The 16,063-nt window shown below is 40.5% G+C and overlaps 1 protein-coding gene across 3 annotated transcripts in view; it reads right to left on the reverse strand.

Annotated features, from left to right (window-relative positions):
- Positions 1–5,368: 5,368 nt before the first annotated feature.
- LATS2 (large tumor suppressor kinase 2) overlaps positions 5,369–16,063 on the reverse strand; it is a 39,327-nt gene continuing 28,632 nt past the window's right edge. For 2 of the 3 annotated variants that reach the window (XM_072134283.1, XM_072134284.1), the window contains exons 5-8: positions 13,253–13,835; positions 12,631–12,813; positions 12,239–12,348; positions 5,369–10,644 (exon numbers count right to left, since the gene is read on the reverse strand). In XM_072134283.1, the coding sequence (XP_071990384.1) occupies positions 10,150–10,644; positions 12,239–12,348; positions 12,631–12,813; positions 13,253–13,835 (1,371 nt within the window). In that variant the 3' untranslated portion in view covers positions 5,369–10,149. The remainder of the gene's footprint in view (positions 10,645–12,238; positions 12,349–12,630; positions 12,814–13,252; positions 13,836–16,063) is intronic. The other variant, XM_072134285.1, reaches the window with a different exon arrangement.

Genomic DNA, 16,063 nt, shown 5'->3' on the forward strand with positions numbered 1-16,063 from the left:
TGGGATCCACCGAGAAGTTTTTCTCTAAATACCCTGGAATTTCTGACAACATTAATTCGCTGAAATGGGAACATCCCTTTAAGTTACTTTGGTTAATAGAAAGCATTTACTCTGAGGCACATCTAATGGGATGGCATCTCCTATATAAAATGTATTTTATATTACAAGGGTTTTTCAGTAATCCTGGAAAAATATCTGGTGGCTGGGGCAAGTATATCTTGCCCTGCCTTGGCTTCAGTGTTGCAGCATAGACCGGGACCCTCCATGGCCAATGGGAGAAAAACATATTTGGGTGTTTTTTCCCTTACTGTAGATTTACAGATACTATATTCATGGTATAAGCTTTACTATCCATGCCCTGAAGAACTTAGCAATATTCCAAATTCTAGAACCCATAACAATTGTAGTTTGTAGAGTCTGCATGAGCCAGAGGAGAAAAGTCCAGTATTAATTAATCCAATACTCATTTACACTTTACAGATTGCCCAGTTATGCCCTTGGTATAACATGTACAGAGATTGTTGCAGCTCATTATTGAAAAAGTGTATGCAGCAGTTTCTTAGTACCATAAAACCAACACTAGATGGCAGTATAGAGTTGCTACTAGACAGCAATGTCCAGCAACTTGATGCCCAAAGGGGTTTGCCCATAAAAACATTTTTTTTTCCTATACACAGGATAATGTCTGATTGTGGGGATAACACTGCTGCCTCTCTTCCATGTGATTGACTAACAGGGTACCCAGAGTCCCATAGAAAGCAATGTTGCTTGCATAGGTCTCACCTATAGGACCCACATTTATCTTGTGAACGGGACCTACTGTCTCATCACTGGGCCATATGGAGAATTGGCAAATCACATATTGTCATTTTTCTTTCAGGTCTATGGGAGTGCCGAAAAGAGCCACATGTGGGACCAGATCTCATCTTGGGAACATGGGGCTTCTGACCCACATCTTGAGTTTCTGCACATGTGCACATACGACCACTATGCATTCATGTGTAAACTCAAGGTGAAAATTACATGACACTACATTTCCTTAAAGGGCACCTACCACCACAAATCTACCTATAAAGGTAGATCTGGTGGTAGGTGAATCAATGGGACGTGAGGATAGCCCTTTTAAGAGCTAATCCTCACGTCCCCGCACTGTTTAGTAAACTTTTATTACCCTAATATGTTAATTTACTTATGCGGCTACTGGGGCGTGGAGTAGCCGCATCTGAGATTACACGAGGCGGCTACTCCACGCCCCGGTAGCCACTTTACCCCTCCTACTCACCATGTTCGGCGCGCAGCTGCTCGTAGCTGCGCGCCCTCGTCCGCCGATCCTGCCGTCTGCGCATGCGCAGAACAGCAGGCCCGCGCCTGCGCGGTCACTGCTCCGAAGCCGGGGCTGCGCAGGCGCGGGCCTGCTGTTCTGCGCATGCGCAGACGGCAGGATCGGCGGACGAGGGCGCGCAGCTACGAGCAGCTGCGCGCCGAACATGGTGAGTAGGAGGGGTAAAGTGGCTACCGGGGCGTGGAGTAGCCGCCTCGTGTAATCTCAGATGCGGCTACTCCACGCCCCAGTAGCCACATAAGTAAATTAACATATTATGGTTATAAAAGTTTACTAAACAGTGCAGGACGTGAGGATTAGCCCTTAAAAGGGCTATCCTCACGTCCCATTGATTCACCTACCACCCGATCTACCTTTATAGGTAGATTTGTGGTGGTAGGTTTCCTTTAATGTCAGGGTCATTGTGTAGTCCTATGTGATATTGTCTTATGTGCAAAGTTGCAGTATTTTAAAGCACAGAATAAAAATGTAAATTAGATACATTTACTAAATGCAATTTGCCTGTGTATAATGCAGGGTGCACCAGATTCAGGATTTCTGGCGCCCGTTCTTCATGAATCTGTGGCTTCTCTGCACTGCCCCGACTTTTTTTGTTGTGCGTCTTTAACACAGGGTGTGGCACATGGTCCGGCTGAGCCCCGAGACGCCCCCCCCCCTAATTTGTGTGGCATGATGCCAACTGCAGCTGTGCCACAACATGGTTGCGTTGTGTGACACAATTGTGGTCAAAGAATGCGCAAAGTCCGACAGTTTTTTTTGTCCATATTTGCATGAAAAAATATTGTCTTTGGTGCATAAACCTAATAAATATATTTGCAAGCACCAGATTTGTTTGCATTTTGTACAACACTTTTTAAAACTGTGCGCCTAAAGGGGCGTGGTAGTCTGTGTTTCAAGTTTGTGCCACTGACCATGTGACCAGCCTAATTTACATAACAAAGAAAAGATGATTTTAGAATGATTAATGTATGAATTGACTAGATAAAGGCTGTGATGGATCCATGTGAGCTGCTCCAACAGGAAGAGGTGACAGAAATAGCTGCAGAGACTTTATGACAGGTGTCCTTTAAGCACAGTGCACCGAGAAAAAAATAGTTACAACTGTTTGCAAATACAAAAAATATCCAAAATAACCAAAATAAAGTAATCCAAGCACTCCTCTAAGTATGATACCAAGTGATGCTTTTTATTTACATGAAAATGATCAATGTCAGTGATGTTTTGACCTATCACAGGCCTTTGTCAAACACAATTGTATATGCAAGCGGAGGTATGGCTGGCGGGCGTCAGGTATGGACATTGTGTGTCCCATGATACCTGACGCCAGCTACACCAGCATCACTTGGCATCATACTTATAGGAGTGCTTGGATTACTTTATTTTGGATATTCTTGGGGTGGGACCCCTAATCCTTAACAGCACCCATTTGTCAATGTGCGACCGCACAAATCAAGATGTGCAAATACTAAAAACTTAGTGCTAAGAATGGGCAACACTGTTAAATAATGAGGTGCAATTTGCACAATGAAAGTGCAAACTAAAACTAGGCACAGCGCAGAAGTTTTTGGGCAGAAGTGTGTATATAAGTCAGTAAAAGGTGGTGAAGGAAGTGTCAGGATTTGAGGAATGTTTTCTGCAGCAGGAATTGGACCTCTCACACAATTATATGCCAGAGTGAATGCAAGTGTGTATCAGAACCCTTTTCATTACGCAGCTCCTTCCTTGCGTTCTTTACTCAAATCAGCCAGCAAATTTCATGCAGAACAATGTTCCCTGTCACACAGCAAAACGGGTAAAGCAGTTCATTGAGAAAAAAGAAACAAAAACTAAAAAAAAAAAAAACAAAAAAAAACTAAAAAAAAAAAAAGTTACACGGTGTGGCTACTCCACGCCCTAGTAGCCTCTTTGATCCTCCTACTACGAGATTTTCGGCGTGCAGCTCCTGATAGCTGCGCACACTCGTCCGCACTCTGCATAGACTCTCTTTGCAGAGCTGGCGGCTGACTGTACTCGGTTCCGAAGACTAAGCTCCTGCACATGCAGTTACAGGTCACTAAAGGATTAGCCCTAAAAAGGGCTCCCAAGTCATTCATTAGTTGAACCTGCCACCGGAAGATCCGAGATGGTAGGTTTCCTTTAAGAAAATTTACTTATAATCTTTCTCTGTGCTACAGTCATTGCTATTCTCCAATTAGAATCATAACTTTTTTTGCAAAATAAAGGTTTAAGGAAATATACTTTGGTAATTTTGTAAAGCACTCTTCTAGTGTTATGGTGTACCCCTTACAAACAATCCATCAAATGTAGATTACATTATTCTGAAAAACAAATCAAATGATCACACATTGCGGCACATTCATCAAGGTGTCTAAAAGCAAGAATGTTCTTAGTTGTCCATGGAAACCAATTACAACTGTAATTGGTAACCATGGGCAACTAAGAATATTCCTACTTTCAGACAGCTTGATAAATCTGCCCCATTGTTCTTTAATTTTGATCTCCAGTATATATGGAAGTGAAATATGAAATTAGCCCTACAGCTATACTTTCAGTGCTCCCATAGATCAGAAAGGAGAGTTGCTGCTAAGGCAAAGAGACAGGAGTCGGCAAACCCCCATTCATAAGATAGGTCTAGCAACCATCATCTTAACTATTCCCATATGTCGTGGAGATTTAAGAAATACTGTTTGGAATACATGAGAATAGTCCTTACAGTTGTGTTTTCATATACTTGAGGGACTGCGTTATTTTGTTATCCTGAGTATATACAAGAATCTTGTCTATGTGGGAATACCCCTTTAGGTTTCTTGGATATAACTTGGTCACCAAGAATTTTCTAGAGGGTTTCCCCTTGGGTTTGAACCAGGCCTCCGAGTTGGCCGTTTCATATTTTTCTGTTTCAAGGAATTGCTTTACCTGTTTTGCTATGGCACAGGGGGCACCGTACTGCATGAAAATTTCTGGATGATTGAGTGAAGAACACAAGGAAGGAACCACAGGTTGTTGAAGAAGGTTTTGATACACACTTGCATTCATTCCTGGTCCTGCAGAAAACATTCCCCAAACCATGACACTTCCTCCACTACATTTTACTGACTTTATTACACACTTTGTAGACAAAAACTGAGGAAAGACTGAACCCAAACATAATGTTTCCCATCAGATCCAAATAAATTTACTTTATTTTCATCACCAAAGTGAACTGTGGACTGCTTCTCCTCTGTCCACACAATACACTCCTCAGCAAAGGGTCTTGCCTTCTGATTCTTTCTGGTAAAGAGAGGTTTGGTCTCTGTATAGTGGGCTTTCAGTGGGCTATTAAACCTCATGACACTGACTAGACAGATCTGTACGCTGAACGTCAAGCAATTCCAGCAGCAGTGTCGAAACAATTACCCATGGAGATTCTCTGCATTGTCCGGTCCTCTCCTACATTTCTTTTTCAAGAATGTCCAGCCTCCTAGGGGGACTTAAATGAGTTTATTATGAAGATGCAATATTCTAGAAATCACAGACTTGAAACAACCCACTTCTCTTGCAATGTGTGATAGGGTCGCCCATTTGGCTTGCATTTGGAAAACCTGCTGTTGGAGGGTTTCAGTCACTTTAGAACAACATGAAATTTTCGCAAAGTCAGTGAAAACTGGTTGGGCAACCAGTTAACTTGGGTTTAAGTTAGACAACCAGTTAAATTTATTAAGGAAATTAGCACCAGATGCCATATTAACAGCAATAACTTGCAGGTATTTGAAGGTGTTCTCTTTTTTGATGAGTGTCTTTTTTTTTTTTTGCAGTTTTTGATGTCCGAATCAGGAGTGGAATGAAAATATTAGGAGGAGTAGCTCCGTTTCAGTTATATGTCTTCACCCTTTGTCAACCACACCTGCTTTTGGCTTCATAAACTGCACAGGAAATTGTGTGTTGTTACCCATTACACAGATTACATTCACTTTCACACATTATTTCATTCTTCTTTACCAGGATCTAAAATGAAAATTTCCAACAAGTCCAAATTTAAATACAAGGTTTATGTTAAAATAAAGAGCTTTATTCAATGTATCATACATAGAAAGGATATATTTCATTATTTATGGTAAATAATTGTTTCCCTTAAACCCAGCAGGATGGGATACAAATTATTTATAGTGTGATACATTCTCTTCTCTTTCGCCGTTAGTCACGGATGTTTGTGTATGGCACATACGTTGGATAAAAGGTTGGGCACGAGGTGGACAATGGGGGTTATTTTGTAAAAAGAAAAAAAAAAAGACTGAAAAAAAAAAAAGTGATATAAAAGATTATATCTCAGATTATATAAACAGATGCAGCAGTGGTGAATCACCAAGTCTCCAGTGCAAACATATAATAAAGGAAACACATACGTTGCTCTATTGGGGCCCTATGAAAATGTAGACCCAGCCATAGGGCATCTATTCTGAGGTTTCTGTATGGGGCCCCCTTTTTGCTGCATTGGACCCTCATTTGTAAAAATGAGAACTGAAGTTTTTGCTCATTTGACCCTAAATGGAAGCAGTACATACATAAATTGCTCTTAGAAAAGTGACAAACAAATCGCTACCATTGCCCAGGCCCAGGGGAGCAGTAGGCCTGATACTAGGCCTCTAGTATCAAACCTCCCCTATGGAGGCCCCTTACTACTGAAAAAATGAGAATTATTACTGGGCATAAAGGGGTAAACTACTATTTGGGTGCTTTATAACCGTGTGAGGTACCAAAAGAAACACTATTTATGTGTAAGGTACCAAGAGGAACACTATTTATGTGTTTGGGTGTGTTATTATGTGGAACCCAAAAAGAAGGTACTGTGAAAGGCACTATCTTTATCTAAGGCACTGTAAGTAGGGAGTTAGAGTAGATACGTGAAGGTTACATGAAGAAAAAGAAAAACAAGCATGGAAATTCGACAGAGATGAAATATGGCAAAATGGGCCGGAGGGAAGAGAAAAAGAGTAAAACACAAGGGAGAAAAACTTATCAGAAGTGTCTAAGAGCAAAACTGTTCTAGTTGCCCATTGCAACCAATCAGAGCTCAACTTTCATTTTCCTACAGCTGTTTATAAAATGAAAGCTCAGATCTGATTGGTTTCCATGGTACCTCAGACGTTTCTGACAAATCTCCCCTACTTAAGGTGTCGAAGTTACTGGATTTAAATCAATAGAAGAAGGGAGGGGGTTGTATGAATGATCCATTCTGCTGCATCTGTATAAAAACAAAGAAAAACAAAAAAACAAAACAAAAACAACTCTGATTTAACCATGTAATTTTATAGGATAACCCCTATTGTACAACGATGCACTCGATCCGACAGATTGCTCGAATCTGACGATCGTAAAAAAAAAAAAAAAAACCATTTAGTGAAGAAGCAGCTTTCACATAAGCAATATATTAAAACGGATAACGTTAAAAAAAGCCTTAGAGGAGGTGCGGATCAAAATCATTCACTTATTGCAGTGTACACATCACCAGCCAATGGTGCAGGCAGCCATATTATAAAGAACCCCCATTGTGATGTAGGTCCAACCCCAGCGGGAGATGTGGGAATACACCGCATGCGGGTGACTGCTACATTTCAATGTGGTTATATAGATACATACAGCAAAATCCAATTTTACCAGAATATATATTACACAAAACACATGAACAACATTCATCAACAGCGTTGCCCCAGAGAGCCGCCATCTTGTTCTCCTAGCTAGACGGATGGTAGAACACGGATACACAGAAGAAACGGAGATTATAACTTTACCCCTCGGGTCATCCTGTAATCCAGCCTTTGCATGGACAGACACACAATTATTATACACATCACCATACCTACTTCTCCTCCTACAGTCTCACAGAACCGGCCTGTGAATCTGGGGACAGTGAAACTCAAGAGTCAAAAAAAAAAAATCCACGCAATATGCAAACACTTTCTCACACGTTCTAAAAAAAAAAAAAAAAAAAAAACACCAGGCAAATACAGAGCAGCCAAGTAATAAAGAAAAGGTCTGTATAAATGTCACACAAAAAACAACAACAATATATTGTACTCATATTGCACAAGAACTATGTCACATATTTTGGGGTTATAGGCCGTTCCTATGCTAGGCTGCAATTTTTTTTTAAAAAAAATTTTTTTAAATTTGGGTGCAAACTCGTATATAAACTTTGTATATAAATCTATTTTAATTTACAATTTACAAACTTTTTTTGGTACTTTTTTTCTTCTTCAGTTAGTAAATAACATGATAACAGGCTTTGTTTTGTTTTGTTTTTTTTTAAAAGTACTACTAAAAAGTGTGAAAAGGTAAAAATGTTGGTAAATATAAAAGACTATGCCGCTTACTAATTCATTGACCGTGGGCAAGTTGCAGATTTAGTACACTTCATTAATCCTTGAAGGGACTGCTCATCATACTTTGTCTAGACATCAAAATTCAGCATGATTAAATCAAGGACACTTCCCAATGGACACCATGGCTGTGGTAGTGCTGTTATAAATGGCCTACTTCCTTCTAAAAATCAAATAAAATTATGCTAATTAACCTGTAGTGCTCCTGGAGGGCGATACCAGAGCCCATCTGTGCTGTACCTTCAGAGTCTGTTACACTCTTTCACCCTCCCCCTGGATTCCTCAACACTAATTCCCTACCTCTGCCTGATGTAATTTCACAAAGTGGGAAAAGGAAGTGCTCCTCCACAGTTTATTCTGTGAAACTACAACAGAGAGGGGCTTTGGTACCCCCCACCCCCAAGCCCTTCTGGCTCATTAGCATCATTTTAAAAGGTTAATTTTAGAAGGAAGGAGGCCATGGATAACAAATATAAGAAGATTAACACAGTCACTCTATCTGGATCTATGAGTAAGTGTCCCAGGTCTATCATGATGGATTTTGATGGTAGATTTACCCCAAAATCTCCCCCAAACCACAAATAAATGTTTTTAGAGCACTTTAAAGGAAACCTACCATTTGATTTGATGCAGTATGAAGCAAACATACCTGGAGACTGCTGTAGCTACACTGATGCAGGAACATATCTTGGTTAATCCCTGTGCCGAGTGGTTTTGCTGATAAAACAATTATAAAATTATGATAATTAAGTTCTGTCGCTTCTATGCCTGCTTCAGAACTTCTCCTAGCACATTAGTTATTCACTGCTGCACAGGATGATGTTATCCCTGGGAAGTGCCTGAAGGCTGAATAATCAATCGCTGCACCATCCACCAGCTGATGTGTATGAGTGATCCAGCTCAGGTTGATTAGTCATGCCTTGACTTGGCTCCATATAATGACAAGCTCCGTGTGCAATGTGTTTATGTACAGCAGCCAGCCTGACCCAGCTTTCCCAAGGTCCTGAATGTTATAATAGTTTTTTCAGCAAAACCACTCAGCTCAGGGATTAACAAAGATATGAGTGGAGCTTCAATACTGGCACAGACAATAGTCTGGTGTGTCGCTGGTTTTGGAAGATAGCAGCCATGTTTTTCAAACTCCGGACAACCCCTTCGGCTACGCTCAATAGAGTTAGTCGGAACTATACACTTGAGAACCATTTCCATTCAGCGCACCTATTTATGCCATATCCCGTGGTTTTTTTTCATAAACAGCCGAGATGAAAAATCCCTTTAAGACTGTGGCCATATTGGGTGGACACACTGCTGAATTTCCGTCTCTAAAATTCATCATTATGCGATCCCTGTCTAAAGGGGATGTTCTGTATTAAAAAAAAATTAGTGCAGCATCGCACTTGGACATAGCAGCTCGGCTCTAAAGTTAGTGAGGTGGAGTTTTAATACACCATACAACCTGTGCACAGGTAAGGTAACAATTTTGAAAAAAATTCAGGCACATGTTCTAAACCCTGTGCAACCTCATTACGAAAAACCCATAAGACCACTTTTAGGCTCAAAATGGATTTTAGACCAGAACGGAAGATTCCAATTCTTTACAACAAAAGTCCTTCAAAAATATGAAAACTTGCGCTGGAACATCAAAAACAGTCTCACCCCCAATTCATTCACCACTACTAAATACTGTTATACCTTCTCATACATGTATCTTTAAAGTTATAGTCTTGCCACGAGCGGCAGCGCATATATAAATCCAATAACCAGCAGCTTGTTAAGTCCTGATATAACTCTACGAGGGTCAGACAGATGTTAGAAAATATATAAGTGCTCTTTTTCAAAAATATATGGATAACGTCGAGGTGGTCAGTAACAGAAGACTAAACATATATAAAGTTCTGTATTTAAAAAAAAAAAATACTCCTTCAATATCCGTAAAAATTAATCTGAACAATTAAGTATAGCAGCGGATTTTGGATTTCCCACACCGCAGTCCTCCCCAAGCCTCATTACATCATACGTAGAAGATGTTTTTGAAAATGCTGGACCCCTTTTCCAATAAGTTTCATAACATCAACCAAGAAACCGTCACTACTTTTCAAGGTGATCTTCATAGACGAAAAAAAAGCTAAAAGTTGTCTGCTTGAAAGAAGTTTCTACAAAATAGGTTATTGCTCTGAGAGAAAAGAGGGCGCAGGTCTACAGTCAAGTATCCATCCACTGTAACTTGGCAAGATGGTGGAACAGGCACCTTTGTCTTTGGTTATTTGCTGGTAGTTCATCATCTTGTGCTAAAAGAATGGCCCTCACGCTAAGGTACATACGGTGAGATGCCAAGGAGCACCAAATACATCCAAGGCTCGGCATCCATCCTGATGAGTGGCATGTTCTCCAAGCCTCCACCAGAAGTAGAGATACTAGAGAAAATTTTCAATATCCAGAGAGTGAGCCACTTCATACATAGACAGGTTGACAATTCTCCGTCTCACTTAACTTTTCCTCTTGGTTTTCTTCCCTGGATTCCTCACAAGGGGAAGGCTCCATCCGAGATGGCTTTGGATAGCGGAACGGGTAGCCATTATCATCAAAGAACCTCCTGAAGGTAAATTCATAAAAAGCATGCTCGGTATGTTTGTTATTATTAGACATGAGGGTATCCCACGCCATAGTGCTGTCCCCGCTTTCATTCCAAGGACTTTCTTCATCCACTGGGTCAAAATTGGATGTATCCATTGGATGGCTGATTTTGGGGACATAAGGTGCAGGCTGCCTCCGAATGTCAGAAGTGAAGTCAATGGATTTGAAAAACGGGTGAGCTTTAATTTCATCTGCCCCGTTTCTGCCAAGTCTGTTCTCAGCTGCACAACAAAGTTTGGTGATCAGATCGGTCGCCTCCGGGCTAAGTTTGATCTGGGAAGGAATGTGAAGCGTGTTCTCCCAATTTATTACCTTTAAAACAAATTAAAGCTTATGGTAAAATATAATATGCTACACATAAATCATTAAGATCAAACTATATCACATCAAAGATGGTGGCTGCACATAAAATACCCCTTAGAGTTTAAAGGGAACCTATCAACAGATTTTACCTCTGTAAACTACTAATCCCCTCAGCTAGGGTATGAAATGTCCTTTATAAAATTCCCTCTTTTAAGTAAAATCTCACCTGTTTAAATATAAAATAAATCTCAGCCAAAGTCATGTGAAAATGACCAAAGAAGAGTCATATTTTTCCTGAGAGGAGTCAAGTTTAGAGGAGGCAGAGGGAGTGTCACTTCAGACATTCTTTCTGAAGCACATAGAAACATGTTGTCATATTAACGATATCTTTCATATAACATCAGGCGTATGATTCTGTGATCTACAGAATCAGAGATCAGTTAAAGACATCGTTGGAAATGTGAGCTACATATAAAAGATCCAAATCCTGCCTTTGAACCAGAAGCCTGATGTGATGAGATTCTTATCTTTAATATGACACCAAAAGCATATTTATAGGTGCTATAAAACAAAGGTAATCTAAAATTACACTCCCTATGCAGCCTCTAGACTCATCTCAGATAATTCATTCCACATGACTTTGGTGGGGATTTTTTTAATAGGTAAACGGGTGACATATCATATAAAGTGGAAATTATAGAAAGAACATTTCATACCCTTCCTGGGAGGCAGGTCATTTATTGAGGTAAAATCTGGTGACAAGTTCCCTTTAAGAACAGCACATAAAGCAACCAAATAATTTCAGGAACATAAATACAGACAGTCCCCGGGTTACGTACAAGATAGGGTCTGGAGGTTTGTTCTTAAGTTGAATTTGTATGCAAGTCGAAACGGTATATTTTATAATTGTAGATCCAGACAAAAAAAAAATTTGGCCCCAGTGACAATTGGAGTTTAAACATTTTTTGCTGTAATGGGACCAAAGATTATGAATAAAGCTTCATTACAGACACCGCACAGCTGATCATTGCAATCTGGGACTATAGTAAAGCATCCAGAGAGCTTCACCAGAGGTCAGAGGGGTCCGTCTGCAAGTATGGGTTGTCTGTAAGTCGTGTGTCCTTAAGTAGGGGACCGCCTGTAATCAAAAAAGTATTTCCATCTGATAACACATGTCAGAAGATTACACAGTAGCACCCCTTGGAAACAACCACCCATAACTGTATCCAAAAGTGGTCTTTTATGGGATGGACTTCTCAGAGAAGAGTCAATGTCCATAATACATAGTGGAAATAAAAATTTGTGAAAGGGAAAATTTGTGTTTTTTGTTGTTTTTTTTTTTTTTTTTTACAGGGAAGACTGATTTTACAGGATATGGCCTGTCCCTACAGCTGAATTGTCCACTAGTGGCTTAGCAAGTTATGCCGATTCATTAAATATACATATTCTATGATTACTACCTCAGGTTACATTTCTTATATTAAATAGTGGCTGTAAATTTTTTTTTTTTTTTTAAATACTGAAATTAATGAATTCAATAGAAAACAAAAATCCAAGCCATAATTGATGTCCTTTCAAAATGACAGAAGATGTTGGCTCTTACCTTCAGTTGTGTTTCTGTGGGGTTGGGTGCCAGGAATGGCGGCTGTCCCACCAACATTTCAAACAGTATGACGCCCACACTCCACCAATCACAGAGCTGTGTGTATCCTGCTGGTGACAAGTATACATGGGTTTACATCCTAGGTTAGATGTTCAGATCTTACACAAAAATAGATATAATAATGATAATCATAATGATAAAATAATAACAATAATAATGCGCTCCACACATGCTCATTATATACTTCCATTTTCCATCACTCATATTATCACCCTGCTATTTAACAGGGTAAATATTCCCCCAGAAGTCTTGTCACCAAGTAAAAAAAGTTCAGTTAGATAGAGAGGTGATATTAGAAGAAGAGGATATCAAGGTCTTTTGATGTCACTCACCCTTACGTAGGAGGACTTCTGGGGCGATATAGTTGGGGGTCCCTACTAGTGAATGAGCCAGACATCGGTGGTGTTGTCTCTTCGCTCTCTGTTCCAGCGTTTTCAATCGATCTCCGCACCTGCAGTTGGATACATCATCCCAAAGCTCACTGGGCTCCATACTGTCCTGACGAATGTGATTCCCTTGAGAGAGAAATGGAAAGATCTTGAATGTCATCTACGTTAGCATGACCATTGGACAATGAATCTCAAAAGGAGAAGATGTCTGACAAGAGAAGCCAAAACCCATCAGTGAACCAACATGCCGTCAAATGTGTATATGTAGTATCTCTACCGGGAATTCTGACACTAGGCTTTCAAGGGTTTGTCCATTACACACATAAAAAAAGTATAAAACAAAGTAAAACAAAAGAAAAAAGAAAAACTCCCTCCCTCACCAACTAAATGTTCACCTAGTCCAGCTGTGGACACCTTTCTCTGCTGCTTACGAAAAGGCCAGTAACATAAAGCAACAGCAAATGGATTGCCACAGATGGGGAAAATGTCCGGAAATCCTTATACACAAGAACAGCAGATGTCACGATTTTATCTAAGATACAATATAGCACATGTACTTTCTTACCGTTCTGGTAGTATTTTGAGTTGTGTGTCCATCTAAACCCAGTGCAAAGTCCAAAATCTGTTAACTTTATATGTCCGTCTAAATCTATGAGGATGTTGTCAGGCTTGATATCCCTGTGGATGAATCCCATCTTGTGGACGCTCTCGATGGCCAGAGTCAACTCGGCAATATAAAACCTGGCCAACTGTTCTGGAAAAACCTCCATGCGTATGAGAAGACTCATCATATCTCCTCCAGGGATGTACTCCATCACAAAGTACAAATTGTCTTTGTCCTGGAAGGAATAGTAAAGTTTCACCACCCACTCGTTGTCAGCCTCAGCCAGGATATCCCGCTCGGCTTTGACATGAGCAACCTGATTCCTATTAAGAACATCCTTCTTTCTTAAGGTCTTCATCGCATACAACTGTTTGGTGTCTACTTTGCTGGCCAAACATACTTCTCCGAAAGCACCTATGCCCAAGGTCTTAATCTTCACAAATAGAGACTTGTCCATTTTGGCCCTTTTTAGCCTGTTGTGGTTGGACTCCTTTTGGTAAAGGATTTTCCTCATCTGCTCTTGAACAACTTCACTGAGGCCAGCCTGCAGAATACAGAAAATGTACAGTGATATAGTCAGTTCTACATAGTTTTCTGCAGTGTTGAAGAGCTTTTTCAGGGTTAAAAATATTGATGATCTATCGTAAGTAAAAGGTCAGACAATTAGGCACTATTACCATAAGCTGCTAATGAGCGCTGCTTCCATTTCTCTGGGCTACGACTATATGGTTGCTACTATACCAAATTTATTCACTACAAAGCTGCATTTACACGAACGTGTTACCACACGGCACACGTCTGACGAGCCAGAGAGGAGGAGGGTTGAGCGCTGCTCACCCCTCCCCACGCCATAGAAAACAGAGTTGCACAGACGTTTTTACGGCCAAAGTTAGAGCATTTACTGAGGGTCCGCGGACCGCATTTCCGTTGTGTTTCCCGAGTATTTCTGATTTACGCCGCATTTAACAGGGGTTTTGGCAATCTTTCATGCAACACAAAGCGTATCCGTCAGACAACCCAACCGATTCAGACTAAGCACTTACATGCACCGGGAAGAAGAACGCGAACTCCGGCGAACCTGAGCGGGGAAGAGACACATGCAGGATATCGGGCGCACGATCTTAGTGAATCGTGCCGGACTTCATCCTCGTCGGACAACGCAACTCGGGGATCGCGACAGGATCGGGTAAGTAATTGTGCCCCATTGTGCAGAGGCCGGGCACCATAGACTACTATGGGGGACATATATCCCGCCGAAATTTGCCACACATATATACGACCCTCATACGTTTGTGTGAATGCAGCCTTAGCGTGTGGTCCCACATACCGCTTGCATTGTGTTTAGAACCACAATGAAAGCGCATAACAGCCCATTCGGATATGTGTTTCTAGGAGACCGCATGTGATGGGTATTGCATGGAATCGAAGCTGCAATACCAGTCAAAGCCTCTGAACAAGACAGGCGCTGTCTGTGATGCCTGAGATGGTGACCACCGCCCCTCTCCCCAGAAGACAGAAATGCAAGCGATTCACTGAGGATCACAATTAGATCAAATTATTCCATTAAAGAGTAAGATTTTTAACACGGAACAAAATACTGTGAATACCCAGTGTGAAGAAAAGTACTGGAGTAATACACTGCTCAAAGGAATAAAGGGAAACTTAACATAATATAACTCCAAGTAAATATAACTTCTGTGAAATCAAACTGTCCACTTAGGAAGCAACACTGTAACACAATCAATTTTATAGGCTATTAGCAAGACACAATGAATAAAGGAGTGGTTCTGCAGCTGGGGACCACAGACCACTTCTCACTACCAATGCTCTTGGCTGATGTTTTGGCCGATTTTAAATTTTGGTGGTGCTGTAGTGTGTTTTTTCACTTGAATTTTGTGGGTGACTCAAAATCCTGGCCTCCATTGGTTAATAAATTTGATTTCCATTGACAATTTATTTGTAAATTTTGTTGTCAGCAGTCTTTATACAGAACAAAGTTTTCAATGAGAATATTTCATTCATTCTGATCCAAGATGTGTTATTTAAGTGTTCCCTTTATATTTTTGAGCAGTGTTTAATATTTTTACAATTCACAACAACAACAAAAAACGTAATCCAAAGCAATACAAAATAAAAACAAAAACTAAAGCCTAAATAAAATAAAGTGACTCGCTGCTGCACTCTTTATAATAATTCCATGTTTCCAAACATCTGCTGCCCGCTGCCTAACCACTACAAGACAGGCACAATTTAGCTCTACTATACTTAGTTTCCGCTATATTTAAAAGGCGATGAAGAAAACATTTGATGAATTTCATGCACTGGAGACAGAAGGAAAGCTCCTCGCATCGAAAATAGAAGATTCTTTAGCTGCAGCTGTCACCACAAGCGTCACAATTAGAGAATCCTGAAATAAACGTTTTAGCAAAATGGCTCTAAATATAGCAAAAACATGAGCGCATCTTCTAATTTCATCTATAAATTATTCCTCAGCTCAGGATCTGCTATACGTCTGATGGAGGGAACATAACGCCATATCCTAGAACACATCCAGTCTGACTGCATATGTCCAGGCATATACAGGCGGTTCCCTACTTAAGGACACCCGACTTACACTGACGACCCATAGTTACAGACAGACCCCCTTTGCCCCCTGTGACCTCTGGTGAAGCTCTCTGGATGTTACTATAGTCCCAGACTGCAATGTCCAGCTGTAAGGTGTCTGTAATGAAGCTTTATTGATAATCCTTGGTCCCATTACAGCAAAAAATT

Source organism: Engystomops pustulosus, chromosome 2 (genome assembly GCF_040894005.1).
Source record: "Engystomops pustulosus chromosome 2, aEngPut4.maternal, whole genome shotgun sequence".
Taxonomy (NCBI): Eukaryota; Metazoa; Chordata; class Amphibia; order Anura; family Leptodactylidae; genus Engystomops; species Engystomops pustulosus.